The following is a 17809-nucleotide window of genomic DNA, read 5'->3' on the forward strand; positions in this document are numbered from 1 at the left end:
GCTAAGATTACATAATCTTCTCGCTTCTACAATTTTTGGTGAGAATTGGAATGAAAATTGGTTGACATAGACATGCTACTTGTGGGCTAATGCTCCAAATGTGCTAGCCCAACTCGTGTCATACGCCGCATGCATTGCCCAATGGCTTGGACTCAAGTGGCCCCACCCACCATAGTGACATTTTCGCTACCATGCTATCCCATCAGTTCTTCCGCTTCTCCACCATCGCCACAGCCTCTCGTTTCTTCTTTCCTGTAAAATCACAGAAACATATGCAAATGATGGACATCTAATATGAAACTTCATAGAATAAGCACAAATAAACACTTACTATTTAAAAAGAAAAAGAAAAAGAAAAAGCACAAATAAACACTTAAAAACCGTCACATAGTAAAAAACCATTCACAATGGTTTAAAAAAAAAAACATTGAACTCATAGTGACATGCTCTCTCACGCATGTTTGATAAGTCAGTATATACTACATTTCAGTGTACTACATGCTCTCACACATATATAATGCATACAACATATTTCACGTTCACTTCATACAAACATAATCATGTAACCCATATTTGTTTTGTATAGCACTAATACACTTACGATTGTGGTTTCGGTATGCGTTTTGGTTCCGGCACGTTTCGTGTCAGTTTTGATGAAAATTTAAAAGCATGACAATGAGCTTCTATCTATTACTCCTTTTTTTTTTTAATTTCTGCCACTCGTCAATTTTCGCTGACACTTTCTGATGCTTGCTGTAACAATTTAGGTCAAAATGCACTTTGTCTCGGAACTTGCCACCGCGCAGCGCTCGCAACCCTCGACCATCTTTCTTCTTCTTTTTGGTTTAGGGTTATGAGGAGGGCGAGCTAGGTGGAGGAATATTTAAGAGGAGAAAGAGGGAAAGAAATATGCCAGTTTGTGCCATTAAGTGTTGTGGGTTTTGGGTTTTATCCCCATTTTCTAATATGGACACCCATTTCCTCATTTATTTTTTAAATAGAATTCAATTGTCATTTGGGTCCCTCACTTGGATTTATGCGCAATACACTTGATTCTAGTTTCATGCTAAATAGACATACTATCCATTAGATAAATCCCTACAAAATATAAGCCGTTGATTTTGATTGGCCTTACTCCTACATATAGGATGTCTGTTCCGTATGGGACCAGAACCATGTTGATCATCTCATGATGGGCTACAAGATGAATGGTCTCGGTTAATCATACATGCCTCTATGTGAGGCCAACAAATGATAGAAAATAATATATGCGTATTTTATGCTTATTTTATGGAAATCTCTCATTTATCTGACTCCACACAAGGATTTTATGCGAATCAAGAGCAATGATGTTGTAAGCAATCATGATTAGGACCCACTTGGTTCTAGTCCCATGGTAAATGGACATTCCATTCAATTAGATAAATGTCTACCTCATATAAGCCTTTGATTTTTGTAGTCCTTAATCATTAATCCTGTGGACGCGATGTCCATTCCATATGGGATCATAACTACGTCGATCGTCTCAGGATGGGCTACAGCTGTCCTGGAGTACCCAAACTGCTCAAACTGCAGCTGTAACAGCAAAAGACGCAGGAACAATAACTGCAGCGAGGGCGGCAAAAGAGTTGTAGGAGATGGGGAAAGAAACGACCAGATCTGATGTATGCTGGCTAAAAATACAGCAGGTATGAGATGGATGACAGCTGCTCCAGGTAAGGTTTAAAATTTTGGTTTCGGTTTCGGACATAGCCGAAACCGAAATTTTGGCTGAAATACCAAAATTTCGGCTGAAATTCATAAAAAATATTTTCAAACTTGTGCCGAAATTTGGGACTCTGGAGTATAGTTTCGATTTTGGTCGAAATTTAAAACCATGGCTTAGAGAAAGAAGCAAAGGGGGCTGATTAGCACGGGTACCTGATCGTGGATACCAGGGAAGAAGATCAGTGATGTTGGCTGCAGCCAAGGTGCCGTGTAGGCCGACAACATTAGGATTTGTAAAAGGGAGAGGGTAAGGAGGGGGAAGATGGGAAAAGGGAGGGGTTGCAGTCCTACGATTGCAACCTGGCCGAGATTGAGGGAGAAAGAAAGAAGGAAAGGAGAGAAAAAGAGGCAGAGAGAAGAGAAAGGAAGAGGAAGAAAGATAAGGGATGAAGAGAATGAAGAGGAGAATAGGGGAGGGAGAGGAGATGGAAGGAGGAGAGAGGACTCCTACACGTGGTCTGCGTTTTTGGGTTTGGGTGGGGGGTGCGCTTGCTTCACAAAAATTTCTCTATGCCCTTTAGGGCTCTCCAAGGGACTTCAATATTAAGGCTGGGACCAAGGTTGCCAGAGCGGGAATCGAAAGCGGGAATCGAAGGCTCCCAGGATGGTCGGAAGCGGGAATTGTGAAGTTGCTAGAGAGTCGTCGAGGAGTCCCCGGGGAGTCGCCGGGGAATCGCTGGGGAGTTGGGCATCGCCAGGGAATCTCCGGGGAATCGCTGGGAAATCGTGTTTCACATAATATTAAACCGCGGTTCCCAAAAGTAGGAATCGGGTTTCCGGGGAATCATAAACCGCTATTCTCAAAAGTGGGAATCGGGTTTTCGGTGAATCCGAACCGGGATTCCCAGTTTTTGGGGATGCGAGAAGATTCCCGTTTCGGATTCGAGAACCCTGGAATCGAGGTTCCCCACTCCCCGGGAAGAATCTTGCTTCCTTGGCTGGGACTACCAATGAGATATAACAAAGCCACTTAAAGGGCTTAAGTGATTTAAGTGGGCTTATTTGGGCCATGGCAAGGGTGATAAAAGATGCGATGTGGGCCATAGCTGATGTAGACAACCCCCACATCTAGGAAAGAAATGTGCCAAACATAGAAGCATAAACAAAAATAGAAACTAGTCCAAACAAATAGAAACTATCTTAAAAATTCAAACTCTAAAGGCTGGATCACTTCATATATGGTAAGAATGTAAACACAGTTTTAAATGTAAAGCTTTTTTTAATAATCAAATATCATATTAGTGTATTTTGAAATACACACATGTAAGCACATCTTTCCTTTTTTTTTTTGAATGGTAAGCACATGTTACACATGTAATTTTTTATTTACATTTTATGACTCCATCTTTATATTGTATAACTTCATTATATTGTACTTTCTTATAGAATTAATTTATAAAGTGGTTTCCTACATATTTGTTATCTACATTAATGTGATTATATACATGTTGAGTTTATTGTGAATCTTATTATTTCATAATGCATACCAATGCATGTCACTACATGCTCAATGTTGTTAAATCATTATGGATGGTTGTCTTGCTTATTCAATGGTTTATAAGTGTGCTCATTCCAGAATTTCTTGAAGTTTCTTCTTAAATTTCCATCTTTTGCATATCTTACATACATATTCATGATTTTACAAGATTTCCATCTAAATTTCCAACCTAAACTGAAATGTTACAGTTTTCGTCTATGATTTGTGGACACGGACACGGGCATAGAGTGTCAGACACGGCAAACCCCCAAAATTTAGAAACGGGGACACGACTAAAATAGAAAGTATATATATGATACAACATCAAATATTAGTTAAAGAAGAGCTAAAAAAGAGTTTATCGTAAAAGAAGAGTTAATAATGAAAAAGGTAAACACAATATGCAATAATAAAACATAATGCCACACTTGACACGGCACAAAAATGTGTCCACACACCCACATTAAGTCTAAAACTATAGCAGTACATTTAAAAGTGTCCAAAGGAGTGTCGACAAGTGTGGACACGCGTGGCATGCCGGACACGGCAACCCGTTTGCTGGCAATAAATTTGAAGTTTCGGCTCAATCATAGGTTTCCGTGTACTAGAAAGTGTACTGAAATCGCAACCTGAAGCCTTGAATATATGTATGTATATATTGTTAGGATCTGTTTTGCTTGTAGCCTTTTGCTATTGTTTTACTTCAAACATGGTGATGTGTCACCTTTTTTTTTTTTTTTTTTGCTTAGACTTTTGGTATTGTTTTACTTTAAACATGGTCATTTGTCACTTTTCTACAAATTCATTACATTATTTTCCGAATTCTTTGCCTTGTAAAATTGCTTGTTGACATCTTCATAGGCAAAATGCTTCTTTTCCTAATGGTTTTGCCTCTTTGGAAATTGTCAAGGTGAAATTTCGAATGATTTTTTTGACTTTTTTTATTGTAAATGTTTTGTAGGATGATTATGTATCATTGTGAAATCTGATGGTCCCATGCCCCATGATACATGTAGTGATTTATTGTATGGACATTTTATGCCATATCTATAGCTTTTGTATGCCCTTGTTTCTTCTCATACAGTTTTCAGTTTACCTTTCCAAATTAAAATAAGTTAATCATATGCGAAATAAATATAAGGAGGTTGGGCAAGAAATATTATGTTTTTCCTATCGAAGAACCATGTTATAAATCACATGCAAATCCTATATACCATTTTATAAATCACATGCATGTCCTGTATAAATTTTTTCTCATGATACGCACATATTTTATAACTATTTTCTATTGCATAGATAAGTATGCACACATGCATGTATGGTAAATACAAATAACTCTTACATGAATTCATTTTCAAATATATGTAATTACTTTTGCTATGGTATTGTTGGACAGGGGTCCTTCTTTGGTTGCTTCTTTGAGGGATTCATCTCTTCATGGCTCTTTACGTCAACCAGCCTTCGATCTTATTCACACTATTATAGTCTCTGATGCTGCTGCTTTGATATCCTTGAAGTTGAACTGCCATGCGCCTCCGATTATTGATTTGAGCATCTCTTCAGATTTTAACGATGACGAAGATGAGCTTCCTTTTTCCCATGATGTTGAAGAGAAGGAAAACAGTTGTTGGAGTGACTTTAGTGTTCAGGGTAAACTTTCATCCCGGGATTGTAAAGAGTGGATGTGTATTCCCATGTTATGGTTTGATGTTCTAATTGAAATGGACCCGTCAGTTCTTCCCATGTCATTCTCTAAGGCAGTTTTTTGGGCTTTATCCCGTTTCTCTATGGTGGAATCTGAAACTACGATGGAAATGTCACTCTCAGTTAAAGATTGGCTGTCATCTCATGCTGGAAAAATATCAACTACCCTCGGGTGGAATGTTCCTAAAGGTTCTGATGATGGTGCAGATGGTAATGAGTCAAGAAACGCAATCAATGCATCAACATTGTATATCCCTTTGATAAGAACATTCAAAAGGTCTATTGCATCAATTATTAACTTTCCTAATTGTTCCATGCATTTAAATGATATTAGCAAGTTGTGATTTATCGCATGCTTCATTATTTTTGTTACTTCCAACATATTGTTGAAAAATTCAAGTCTTGGATCAACTACGATTCTTTTTGTTTGCTCCTGTCACGAAGGATCCCTTGCTCAGTCCTTTACTTTCTGTATGAAGTACCTACATAAATGATATTTTGGCCTTTTAGGTGTGCTGCACATTTTGTTACCCAAATGGAGCAAGGTGAACTTCGGAAGCAGTGGACTTGGGAACCTAGGATGGCTGAGAGCTTGATCCTTTTGCTTGTAGACCCCAATGATGTACTTATCTTCTTTCTCTTGTTGTATTACACAAAAATCTCTTGTATTCTTTAAAACGGTTTTAAAAGGCTCTAATGACTTACTTTACCTTAATTTTGATTAGCCCCCATTATTATTATTACTTTCAAAGAATAACGTCCAATTGTGTACACATAAATCTTCTCTTGTTGCAGAATGTGAGGCACGTGGATAGGCTTATCTTGGAACATGTTTCAAAGACCAGAGGTCTTGCTTCTGGACTGCAATTCCTTTGCTCCAGTGCTGCTTCTCTGTCTGCCATTTATTTGGGGTTGAGATATGCTTTGAAACTGGTAAACATTTCTTGCATTTGTTCTCTTAAGGATTACTAAAGTTGACATTAATGAAGAAGCTCGGGTGGAATGTTCATAAACCTTTATTTTATCCTCTGAGAGAAAATTGTATGTAGTAATAATAACTGTTTTATCTTGCTACATTTTTATTTTATCTTCATAAACCTTCGGCATCTCATCGACTATGTCATATGCATCTCCCACAATCCCAGTTGAAAGTGAGAGAAACAAGAAAAATAGGAGAGAAGAAAGGCCCGTAGTTGTACACTGTCTTACACCATTGATTGTTTTATTAAGGCAAATTTCACAAACTATTGCCACTCTTTTGTTTTGTTAATTGAAAATTTCACTTTGTTAAATACTGTTCTCATTGCCTGTCAATGACTTTTTTTCAATCTTACAAGAGTGCCATTATTAAGCAAGGTACTACAAATATCACTTTCTTTTGTAATCATGACGACTTTTGGTTACAAGGAAAGACTAAAGTGCACTTACTTGCATAACTAAAGCCAAAGATAAAATAACAATAATACCACCGAATTAGAACAGCAATTTTATCAATTTTACAGCACCCACTCAAGAAGTATGATGACTTTATGTTCGTAATTCGGATATACATTTATGTAAGCATTTTTAGACCATACACTATTAGATGGCCTTTAGTGTTACTAAGAAAAGGTACTTGTACCATTGTACATTTAGCATATGTTGGTGGAAAGCCAGCCCTTACCAAATGATGGTGCTGCGATGGAGGTCTGTGGTCCAATCACTGTTGTCAAATTTAGAGTATTGGACATTTTCATTTTAACTATTCGTTTCACTGGCGATTGATACATAGCTAGCATTATCTGTTTGACAAGTTTTTTGGACCATGAGTCCGTTAGTATTGCGGTACATTATTTGGTCGCGTTCAAGTTGCGCTGGTGTGTGCCACTGCCATGCGTAATATAGTGTGGGCATCTTACCTTAATAGCATCTAGTCCTTAAATTTACCTTCTCCATTTTTTCAGAAATAGATGAAAGGACGTTACTTCTCTAAATTAACTTGGATGGTCACTGTTTAAAATGCCCCCAACTTCACATGTAATGTAATTAACAAATTCGACCATTGCCATTGGTCCCACTGCTATCAGATTATCCAAATCCCTTGATTGTTCATGAGCCCTGATCTTGTCGGTGGGATCTTCTTTGGCATGGGAGCAAGACCAGTTGTGTCGCCTCGTGGTGGCCCATCAAACTGACAATCTCAACCAGTGTTTGAAACCTCGTACTCTAACTCACATAAGTTAACTTGAATCAGCTTGGTTGAGTGAATTATTGGCGCTGTGAATCTTTTATTGACTGATAATTCAAAGGATTTTTTGATTGACACGATAGGGGTACAATCAAGTTGACTCGGGAAAATCAATGGTTGATCTGGGGAGTTTCTTAACGGCTGTGCCAAGTGCAAACATTTGCCCATGTCTGTCCATGGTGATCTGGAGTTCTGGACAATGTTTTGTACTATAGTTATATTCTTAATGTATTAAGGTAATTGCACACTTTGAAAAGTAAACAATAAGTACAAAGTATCCTTATTGAACACTTCTAAAAGTAAACAATAAGTACAACATATCCTTAGAAACTAAAATACTCATCCTTGTATGGAAAAATTAAATCATCGATTGTTTGCAAGCCTTAATATTGGCGGGCGAGATCTTCCTCAGCATTAGACCTTGACAAGTTGTGTTGCTTTGTGGTGTACCATCAAATCAATTGTCTGGATTAGGTTTTAAAAGCTCATAAACAGACTTGGTGATGTAAGACCTATGGAGGAAGGACTAATACTTCGGTCTGATACCAATTGATGTAGGACATAACGTTGATCAAAGGTAAAAGTCCTTGAAAGGTTCTTGAAGGGTTTCTTGAATTCTTGAAAATCCTTAAAGAAAGGTGTAAGAAAGCTAAAGACTTGATAACGAATAGGTAAAGAATGCAAAGAAGGGGTAAATATCGATAAAGATTTGTTATATTGGGGAAAGATTGGTTCATGAGCGGTTGAATGGTTCACAGGTTGTGTAAGTGAAGCAATTGGTTGGGTGGTTTATAGTAGTTGTGTAAGGGAAACGATCGTGGGTTCGTTTGGGTTTTAAAGGATATGGAAAGGGAGGGGAAAGGGGATGTGGAAAGGGAGAAAAGGAATGTGAAAGAGAAGGTGGAAAAAGGGAAAATCGAGGGTGGAAATGAGATGTGAAAGGGGGAAAAGGGAAGGTGAAAGAGAATGTGGAAAAGGGAAAAAGTGAACGAGAAAAGTTGAAAAGGGTTAGGGAAAAGGGAAAAATAAGCTAGAATAACGAAAGATGAATCCATGAAATCACTCCGGATCTCCCTAAGGCGTAGCTCCCTCGGCTTATGACCTCGCACCACAATCTAGGCCTCACACCTAGCCGATCCAAGAATCGCTCATGGAAGGAATGCTTCCCACCCTCAAGGATCTAAGCTTCTTGCCTAGATGGAATCAAGAATCTCTCTTGATCAAAAGAATAGGCATCTTACTCATCAAGAAACAAGAAATAAACTCTAACTTTTTTAATTAATCAACCATAATTGGAAAAGGGCCATATGCTTACAGATTTATAGATGAAAATAAATCTCCTATTATGACAAAGACTGAATTCCCAATGCCGTTATGAATGAAGAAATCCCATTTCATGGATCTTTCCTACCACAAATAGACTGCTAGACTTCTTCTTTTTTCTTATGAATGATAGACTACTAGACTTCTTTTAAGTTGCAAGGTGGGTCCTTGAGGTCATTTACCAACTTAAATGATTAATTACAATTGACTTAAATGTCCCAATCACTTAAGATTTTCGTATTACACTTGTGAACTCCATTTTAAACACCTATTACTTAAAGAAATCAGGTGATATAGGTGGGAAAAAACAATAGTACGCCTCCTATTTCTTAACGATCTTAAAGAAACCAAGTGATGTAGATGGGTTTTTGCAAGGCGCTCTTCAGTCTATCATTCCTCTTCATATAAATATAATTATGTAATACATACTAATATAGTACACTATATTTCATACTATGTTTCAGTTTCAGTATGGTTTCGGCGGGATGGAAATGGAAACATTCCTGTCATTTCGTGTAGGTTATCCTACACGAGTGGAGGTTATTCTAACTTTTTAGAGGAGTCATTGAACTCGGGCTTTGTTTTCTCCTCCCAAATCCATAGGGAAGGAAAGTCAATAACCCAGGCACACTTAGGACTATATCCTTTTTGTTGCTAACCTACCCTAAGAATGTAAATAATATGGATTTGTTTATTTCCTTCGCTTATGCATGCCAACTTATTTTCTTTGTGGTTTGATTTATTTTTAAGCACTTTCTATAGCTGTATTATGTTAATGACATTTGTGGTTTGGCAAAAGCTCCGTTTTCTTTTCTTTTCTTTCAGTTTTGCTGTTACCTTTCCTTGTATATCTAGATAGAAATCAGTGCTTCCCTGGACAAGTCCACTATTTTCACTGCATATATACTCTTTTTAATATTCTGCCAGAGCAATGATTGGATTATGGTTATTGGGTTATCACGCAAATCAGCTCCCATTCTCTTGATATTCATTACATTCAGTCATAATGCCTTGGTTGTTGTTTCAGCATCTCATTATATCTGCTGTTATATCTATGTTTTTGTAGGTCCTACTGGATTCTGTTTTATCAAATTTTCATAATTTACATCATTTATTTTTCGTTGTACGGAAGCTTCTCAAGGAAGTTGGTGCATCTCCCCAAAAGACACCTGGCAACCCGATTTATGACTCAAATCCATTGATGTTTTCATCAGAAGGGGGATTTTTGCGTCAACCACTCTTTGATCTTTCACCAGTCAGTCTCCCTGGATGTTCATCAAACTTTGTGGATGTCAAATTATGGGATAAGTTCTGTCGCTTACTATCAGGAGTTGTGTGGCCTTCTTCATTGAAATGCTTGGTAGAAGGGAAGGGTTTTATTGGTGATTTAACATCTCAGGTTTGGTGGTCCTTATAGACATATTCATTGTCTGTTGTTTTATAGCATATTTTTTGAAAGTGCATATCTAACTTAGTTAACCCATGACTAGAAAATTTTATGTTACCCACGGTTGATCCATTGTCTTCTCGTTTGTATTTGATTAGATAATCTGTCTGTAGTGGCCCTTTAATTACTTAATTATTCGATTTGCATTGTTTCAGATGACATGTGTCCGTTTATTGGAGATGCTCCCTGTTATTCTAGAAAAGCTTATCTCATCTCCATCTAAGTTGTCTGATAGTTCTGAAACCATGGTTTCCAATGTATTTGACTTAAAATGGCTTCATGATTTGATGGATTGGGGAAAATCATCACTTGTCGTTATAAGCAGGCACTGGAAGCAGTGTGTCATTTCTTTACTCAAATTATTGAAAGGCGTATGCCATGGTGATTCTGCATTCGTTATTGGAGCAATTGAAATGGTTATTTCATGTGGTGAGTTTATCCCTTTTTCCTTTTCTAAGTTAGTTGCAACATTGTTTTATTGCTACATTCCTAATGGAGTCTGGGCATCTTTAATTTCAGACACTGTTGTAATTGATGACATGAAGGATCAAGTATCGCGCCTTTCTGTTGCATTGTCCAGGGAAATTGTTTCTACTGTTGACAGGAAAACATTGAAGGCAAAACCCTCATATTCTGAAAGTTTGTCATTCGAGAGAAAATATACAAAGCCGTCTTCCTCTGGTGATGCTAATGCGTGTGAACTGGACTCAGGGATGCTGCCAAAAAGAAGGGCCGGAGATGAGGTGATTGTTCTTTCAGATGACGAGGCCGAGAAATTGGATTTGGTCATTTTGTCTGGCATGGCTGATCGGAAAAAGCCTGCCAGCATTAGCTCTTCAAAGAAGTTTCTAGGAGCCTTTGAGGCCAAAGAAGTTGCAGGTACTGTTGGACCTCCTTCTCAGAAGCGAGACCATGATGCATCCGGAAACAATCCGGTTTCAGTTGAAGTTTTAGATGCTAAGAAACCAGAAATGAACAATGCATGCAATATAAATGACTCTTCTTCATCACTAAATAATGCCGACTCTGCAAATGAGAAGTCAGTTCATCCAACTGTCTTTCCTAAAAGTTTAGATCGGACATGTTCTATTCGGACTTCTAATACGAATGTGGATCTAGAAACAATAGATACTGTCAGAAAAGAGTTAGCACGCGATGTTGAGGATGATCCCTGGGAGCGTGCCCTCAAACTCGCAGGACGTCCACGTCCATTACTCACAAAACCGAGTGTTTCTGTTCCTAAGCGGAAAGTCATTCAACTCGAAATGCCTATGGAAAATAAATCTGGTAACCTTCAAAGGATGGATGATGATGTCAAAAGGTTTAAGCCTCCGAAACTGGATGACTGGTATAGACACATTTTGGAAATAGACTACTTTTCAATAGTGGGATTATCGTCTGCAGATAATGATGAAGACACGTCGGCAACCAATTTTAAAGAGGTGCCTATGTGTTTTCAATCACCTGATCATTATGTTGAAATTTTTCGGCCTTTGATCTTGGAAGAGTTTAAAGCCCAGTTACGTAGTTCGTATTTAGAGGTTTCTTCAACAGAAGAAATGTACTGTGGAAGTCTAAGTGTATTGTCAGTAGAAAGAGTTGATGATTTTCATCTTGTTCGCTGCATCCCTGACGCCAGAGAATCCAATGCATCTAGAGGTTATTCCGAAAATGACTTGGTTTTGCTCACCAAACTTCCCCTGCAAAATTCTGCCCAAAATGTTCACATGGTTGGAAAGGTATTAATTCTATGTGCGTCGCATGTTTATCTGATTTGATATTACCTGGACGGGGTTTGCACGTCGGCTAGTGTCGTGGGTTTGCTCCCCATAGACGCTAGTTTGAGTACCCTCAGAGGCTCGGAGTTACCCGATGCTTGTGGTTTACGGGTGATTACATGCATCCATAGGGATTAGTCTCGCCCTAAAGTGGGGTGAGGATACCCTATGTCATAAAAAAAAAAAGAGTCTAATTTGATATTACTTGTGTGGTTTGTTTTGCCTGATGCATTGTCCTTCCATATCTCAGGTGGAGAGGCGTGAGAAAGACAATAAACACAGGTCAAGCATTTTGGTAATCAGGTTTTATTTTGCAAATGTTTCATCACACTTAAATAAATCGGCGAGGCTCCTTATGGAACGAAGCAAGTGGTACGTAAGTCGTATTATGAGCATTACTCCTCAGCTTCGAGAATTCCAGGCACTCTCATCATTGAAGGATATTCCAATGCTTCCCACTATCTTGAATCCTGTCCATCGACCTCACAGTTATCCTGAACCTAAAAATGTTGATTTGGGAAAGCTGTCACAGCCATTGCAGCGAATGTTAAAGTCATCATTTAATGACAGTCAGCTCCAAGCTATTAGTGTTGCTATTGGAACTGATGACTCCAAGAGATCTTTTGAACTGTCCCTTATCCAGGGTCCTCCAGGTTTATACCACTTATTTGATCTTTATTGCAGTTCCCATGTCTAGAAAACATTTCCAATAGCCATTCAAAAAGGAAAAAAAAGAAAAAAAAAAGAAAATTTTTTCCAACAGCTAAAACTATAATGTGTTTTCAATGCTTTCACTTACAGGCACGGGGAAGACTAGAACAATTGTTGCTATTGTGAGTGGATTGCTTGCTTTGGGGACATCGCAAAATAATAATGTTTCGACAAAACAAACTAGCGCTTCGCGACCAATCAGTGCCCCTTGCACCAATCCACGACCACAGATCAGTCAGTCTGCCGCAATTGCAAGGGCTTGGCAGGATGCATCGCTTGCTAGACAATTATTTAAGGAAGAGGAAAATAATTTCCCCGGAGTAGTGGAAAATTCTTCGAGACGAAGGATACTTATTTGTGCTCAATCTAATGCGGCAGTCGATGAACTGGTATCGAGAATATCTAGTGACGGCCTATATGGCAATGATGGACATATGTACAAGCCTTATCTGGTGCGAATTGGAAATGCAAAAACTGTTCATCCTAATTCGCTGCCAGTTTTTATTGATACATTGATTGAGCAACGTTTGGCGGAAGAAAAGATGAACGAAAATGACCCTAAAAATGATATGAGTGTAGACAATTCTGTGACACTTCGTTTGAAACTGGAAAAAGCAGTAGATAGCATCCGGTTCTATGAAGCTAAGCGTGCTAGCGTAAGAGATGGCAATTTGGAGACAAAAGGCTCTACAGAAGAGGATGATCGGCCGGAAGTGTCCGAGTCAGACATTGAGGCTAAGCTCAAAATTCTGTATGGACAAAAAAAAGCTATTTGTGTAGATCTCGCTGCTGTTCAAGCTCGTGAAAAGAAATCGTCTGAAGAAATAAGAGCACTTAAGCATAGATTACGCAAGTCCATCTTAAGAGAAGCGGAAATAGTTGTGACTACACTCAGTGGATCTGGTGGGGATATTTATGGTGTTTGTGCTGAATCTGTTTCCAAATACAGATTTGGAAATTCGCCTGCACATTCTTTGTTTGATGCTGTTGTAATTGATGAAGCAGCACAAGTATGTCTTCTCTTATGTCTGATATTTTGACCCATTGGCATTTGATATTCATACCACTTAACAGCTTCTTGTTTGTTTGTGATCTCCTCCCTCTGGGTTTTTGTTTTTTACTTTTTTATTTTTTACTCTTGTAGGCTCTTGAACCAGCGACTCTGATTCCTCTTCAGCTTCTAAAATCAAGTGGAACCAAATGCATCATGGTAATGGCTTTATTGATTTTCAAATACCTGTCACAGAATCATTTCTTGAACCTGCTCTGAAATTTCTCTTCTTCAGGTTGGTGATCCAAAGCAGCTTCCTGCAACGGTCCTCTCGAGTGTTGCCAGCAAATTTCTTTACCAATGTAGCATGTTTGAGCGTTTGCAAAGAGCTGGGCATCCTGTAATAATGCTTGTTGAACAGGTAATCTCTGACCTGGTATTTCCAAAGGAAATTTGTCTATATTTGCAACCAGTTATTTAATTGAAATTGCTTAGTAATGAAAACAGAATGGAGGCATTATAAACCCATGACTGACTGCCATTATGCATGAGTTTGTAGTGTCTGATCAGGTCCCTTTGCTTGGGCACACTGGATTTGTGATTTTATGAAGGTGCTACATCATGCGATATAATATGAAGAAGTCACATGACTCTGCATCTATGTTTGTATGTCTGTGGATTTGTGTTCATCATTTGCAGTGGTGGGCTAGGTCTGCCGTTCTCCTCGACATGGCAAACAGTTTCTTTTAAAAACAATCTACTTAAACTAGAGAAACTTATTTAAGCATTATAGAGATGAGGAGATTCTGTAATTAAAATGGTTTTATTTCCAATGTGACAAGGACATTCCATTTTTCACACACACACACGCGCACACAGAAAAAAACCCATGTCAGCCACCTGACCTGAATGTTCAACAGCATGACTATTAGGTAAAACCTTACTGTATTTGGATATTTTGTTATGTATATGAACAGTTGAGATTTATGTTTTATTGTTGGTCATATAGGCCACTTTTGTGCTGATTTATCCCTTCTAGTTGATTTTTCCCCATCCCACGAGCATCTGAATTTGCATTAATGCCTCAGCCACTGTATCGTTTGTCATTTGCATCGATATTAATATTGCTTGTATCTAAATAGTTAATGGTAAAGAACTCTGAATGAGTTTGCTGTGCAGTAGTTACTTTATTATATTCAGATTGGGATATGGCTTATAAATGCACTGATAACTATGGTTTAAAATTTCGGTTTCCGTACCGGTTTCGGACCCCACCGAAATTAGAAATTTCGAAATTTCCGACGAAATCCCTCGAAACCAGAAAAACATTATTTTATTCGATATAAAATTTCGGCCGAAATTACCGAAATTTCTGTAAAATAAAATGATTAAAAAAAAACGGGTTTTTGGGTGAAATTTCGTGGAAAAACGAAATTTCACCCGAAATTCCGAAATTTCGGACGAAATAAAATACCATTTCGGGTATGAGTGATTTCGGTGTCAGTCTCCACCGAAATCCGAAATTTCGGTTGAAATTTAAAACCGTGCTGATAACATACAAATATTAAAAAACATACAAGTACTAAACATTTTGTTAGCTGGAATATTTTCACCACTGATGTGAAATTATTTCTAGATGAATATGCTCTTGGTACCATTAAAAAAAAATAAAAATGAATATGCTCTTCGTAAACTGTTTTGACATGTTTGTGTATACTGTTATTCTTCAGTATCGGATGCACCCAGAGATCTGTCGTTTCCCTTCATTACACTTTTATGACAACAAATTATTAAATGGCAATCAAATGGCCAGTAAATCCGCACCATTTCATAAGGATCTGTTCCTTGGACCTTATGTGTTCTTTGATATCATTGATGGCCTTGAACATCATCGAAGGAATGCTGGTGCATTTTCTCTCTATAATGAGTCAGAGGCTGATGCGGCTGTCGAGGTTGTAAGGTTTTTCAAGAAAAGGTAGCTTTTGTTTTTTTTTAAATACAAGCATTATCTATCCTCCTTGCAAAATTAGCTTTAAAAAAAATATAGTTTCTTATTCTATTTTATAATTTTTGAGACAGATACCCATCAGAGTTCTCTGGTGGTAGGATGGGCATTATAACTCCCTATAAGAGTCAACTTTCATTGTTGCGTTCACGTTTTACGACTGCATTTGGACCAAGTGCTACTGTTGATATTGAATTTAACACTGTTGATGGATTTCAAGGCCGTGAGGTAGATATACTGGTACTTTCTACAGTCAGAGCATCAGATCCTAGTGATATATCTTCTGGGATCAATTCTAGTAGTATTGGTTTTGTTGCGGATGTGAGACGAATGAATGTTGCTCTGACTCGTGCCAGGCTCTCTCTGTGGATTGTTGGTAACGCAAGGACATTGGAGACGAACTTCAACTGGGCTGCTCTTCTTAAAAATGCTAAAGAGAGAAATTTGGTCATTTCAGTTGATAGGCCATATGATTCCATGTTTAGGAAGCATTTTTCTGCTTCTAGAACGGACAAAAAGGTCGATAATTCCAGGCAGGGAGTTGAACAAACCAGGATCAGTTCTAAAGAGACCCATGAAAGGAAAAGTAGACATGTAGACAGTGAAGCAAATAAAGGCACAGGTGGGCATGCATCTCGTGGAGTTTCACGGAAGGGCCACAAAGCCTCAAAGGATCTGAAGTCAATCACGGATGGAAAACGTGTACCAGACTGCAAAGGGGACGAAAAAGTGATTGATGGAGAGCTAGATGAATTAGCTGGAACAGTGGACACTGGTAAGAAGAAAGCCATTACTGAAAAATTGGGAGGCAAGACTAACTATGCTAAGGTACGACCAGAAGAGGATGCTGGTTGTAGAGCTCTGATGCCGGCTGTGTCAGAGGGAGGGCCGGAGTCTTCTAAGCATGGTGCGTTTGGTGACTCTAGCCAAAGGAATTCAGCAGTTTCACACTCTTATACTGAGGACAGCCAAAATAAGAGAGAGGAAAACATTGGCGATAAAGTTTCTACCATAGCAGAGACTCCCAATAATTTGATTGCGTCAAGGAAGCGGCAACGTGATGCAGTCAATGCTCTTCTATCTTCAGCACTTATATCTTCAAAGAAGCCTGAAATTCCATCGAAATCTGCCTCAGCCAAGAAGCCTTCCCCCACCAGCACAGCCGCAGAAGTTGTCATCAAGGCACCCAAGACAACCAAAGGCAAGCTTCTTTACCTGACCTGGTTAGGATATGCCTGGAAGTACATTTTTTTTTTTTTGCGTGGGCTCACACTTAGAAGAGAACTCATGCTAGGCACATGCTTTTATTGTAATTAGCCAGTGATAAATTCTTCCCTATTTCATCCTTGCTCACATCCCTTCTACCCATCCATACACATACCTTTTTTGTTTAGAACTTCTGTAATTGGCTGTCGATAACCTGTTGGGAATCGTAACAGCAAAAAACAGAAGTTTAAAATAGAGGGCTGCCACTCTGGAACAGGGGAGTGTGGGAATGGACATATTAGTTTGGGATTTAGGGTTGAGTTTGGGTGGGGATGGGGGGAAGTAATTTTGATTTTTAAAGTCCTTTCCCTTCTTACTGTGAGTAATCTGGACTTAGATATCCCTCCATTGTAGTTTGTGTTATTTTTGCCTCATTGAGGGATTGCCAATTTAACTTGCTTTGGAAATTCTTCTTTCTATACCTTTTATTACCCTTCTGATATATAGACATCAAGTAACCTTTTTTTACAGCGAAGCAAACTTCATCAGCGGGCCATGTGCAAGAAAGGCCAACTGGATCTTCCCACCCTCGTATTCATCATGTTCAAAAAATGAGGAGGAGTTCTTCAAGTAGCAGTGACTTGAATGAAGAATGGAAATCTTTCAAGGATATGGTTCGGGACTGGAAAGGAAGCTGACCATTCTATGTCTATCAATTAGTCACTTGTTTCAAAAGGTGGGCCACAAGGAACTGGTAGGATTCACAAGACCTGCCGCTTCGCCAACCATAAGGTCATTGGGTCAATTTTTGCCTCTTCATTCAGGTTCAACTAATACTTTCAGTTCTTATAAGTTATAACACCTTCACTGACCTCTGTAAATGAGCCTCTTTCTGTTAAATTATCTGTGTTTCTTGTCTCTGTTGTTTATATCCTATCTGGTCAATTGTATACTTGGGAGATGTTAGGATCTAGTTAGATGGGTAGCTATTGAATAGAGAAAATCAAATTTTGTGCCTTCTTGGTCTCTGTAGATGACCATATTTCTGGTCAGTTCCATCGCTGCATGTACAAGCAAATATTTAACTTATAATTTTTGGTTGTTTAATGGAAAAGCATTGCCTTTTGGCTAGAGGCTGAGTTTTGGTGCGGATCTGATATGGAGTTTTATGTG

The 17809-nt window shown here is 38.5% G+C and overlaps 1 protein-coding gene across 7 annotated transcripts in view; it reads left to right on the forward strand.

Annotated features, from left to right (window-relative positions):
* Positions 1-17809, forward strand: part of LOC143879828 (P-loop containing nucleoside triphosphate hydrolases superfamily protein) — a 36237-nt gene that overhangs the window by 14118 nt on the left and 4310 nt on the right. For 3 of the 7 annotated variants that reach the window (XR_013251401.1, XR_013251400.1, XR_013251403.1), the window contains exons 10-22: positions 4641-5225; positions 5459-5570; positions 5744-5881; positions 9565-9897; positions 10101-10374; positions 10465-11684; positions 11974-12376; positions 12525-13444; positions 13579-13644; positions 13721-13846; positions 15156-15400; positions 15505-16631; positions 17168-17460. Coding sequence is in view for 2 of the 7 variants with exons in the window: in XM_077382451.1 (XP_077238566.1) it covers positions 4641-5225; positions 5459-5570; positions 5744-5881; positions 9565-9897; positions 10101-10374; positions 10465-11684; positions 11974-12376; positions 12525-13444; positions 13579-13644; positions 13721-13846; positions 15156-15400; positions 15505-16631; positions 17168-17334 (5716 nt within the window). In the remaining 5 variants the exon portion in view is untranslated. Of the gene's footprint in view, positions 1-4640; positions 5226-5458; positions 5571-5743; positions 5882-9564; positions 9898-10100; positions 10375-10464; positions 11685-11973; positions 12377-12524; positions 13445-13578; positions 13645-13720; positions 13847-15155; positions 15401-15504; positions 16632-17167; positions 17791-17809 lie in introns of those variants that run through there. The other 4 variants (XR_013251402.1, XR_013251404.1, XM_077382451.1 and 1 more) reach the window with 2 other exon arrangements.

The sequence above is a fragment of the Tasmannia lanceolata genome, unplaced genomic scaffold (assembly GCF_043159265.1).
Source record: "Tasmannia lanceolata isolate RefF3 unplaced genomic scaffold, GAP_Taslan_0.1 ptg000006l, whole genome shotgun sequence".
In the NCBI taxonomy this organism is placed as follows: Eukaryota; Viridiplantae; Streptophyta; class Magnoliopsida; order Canellales; family Winteraceae; genus Tasmannia; species Tasmannia lanceolata.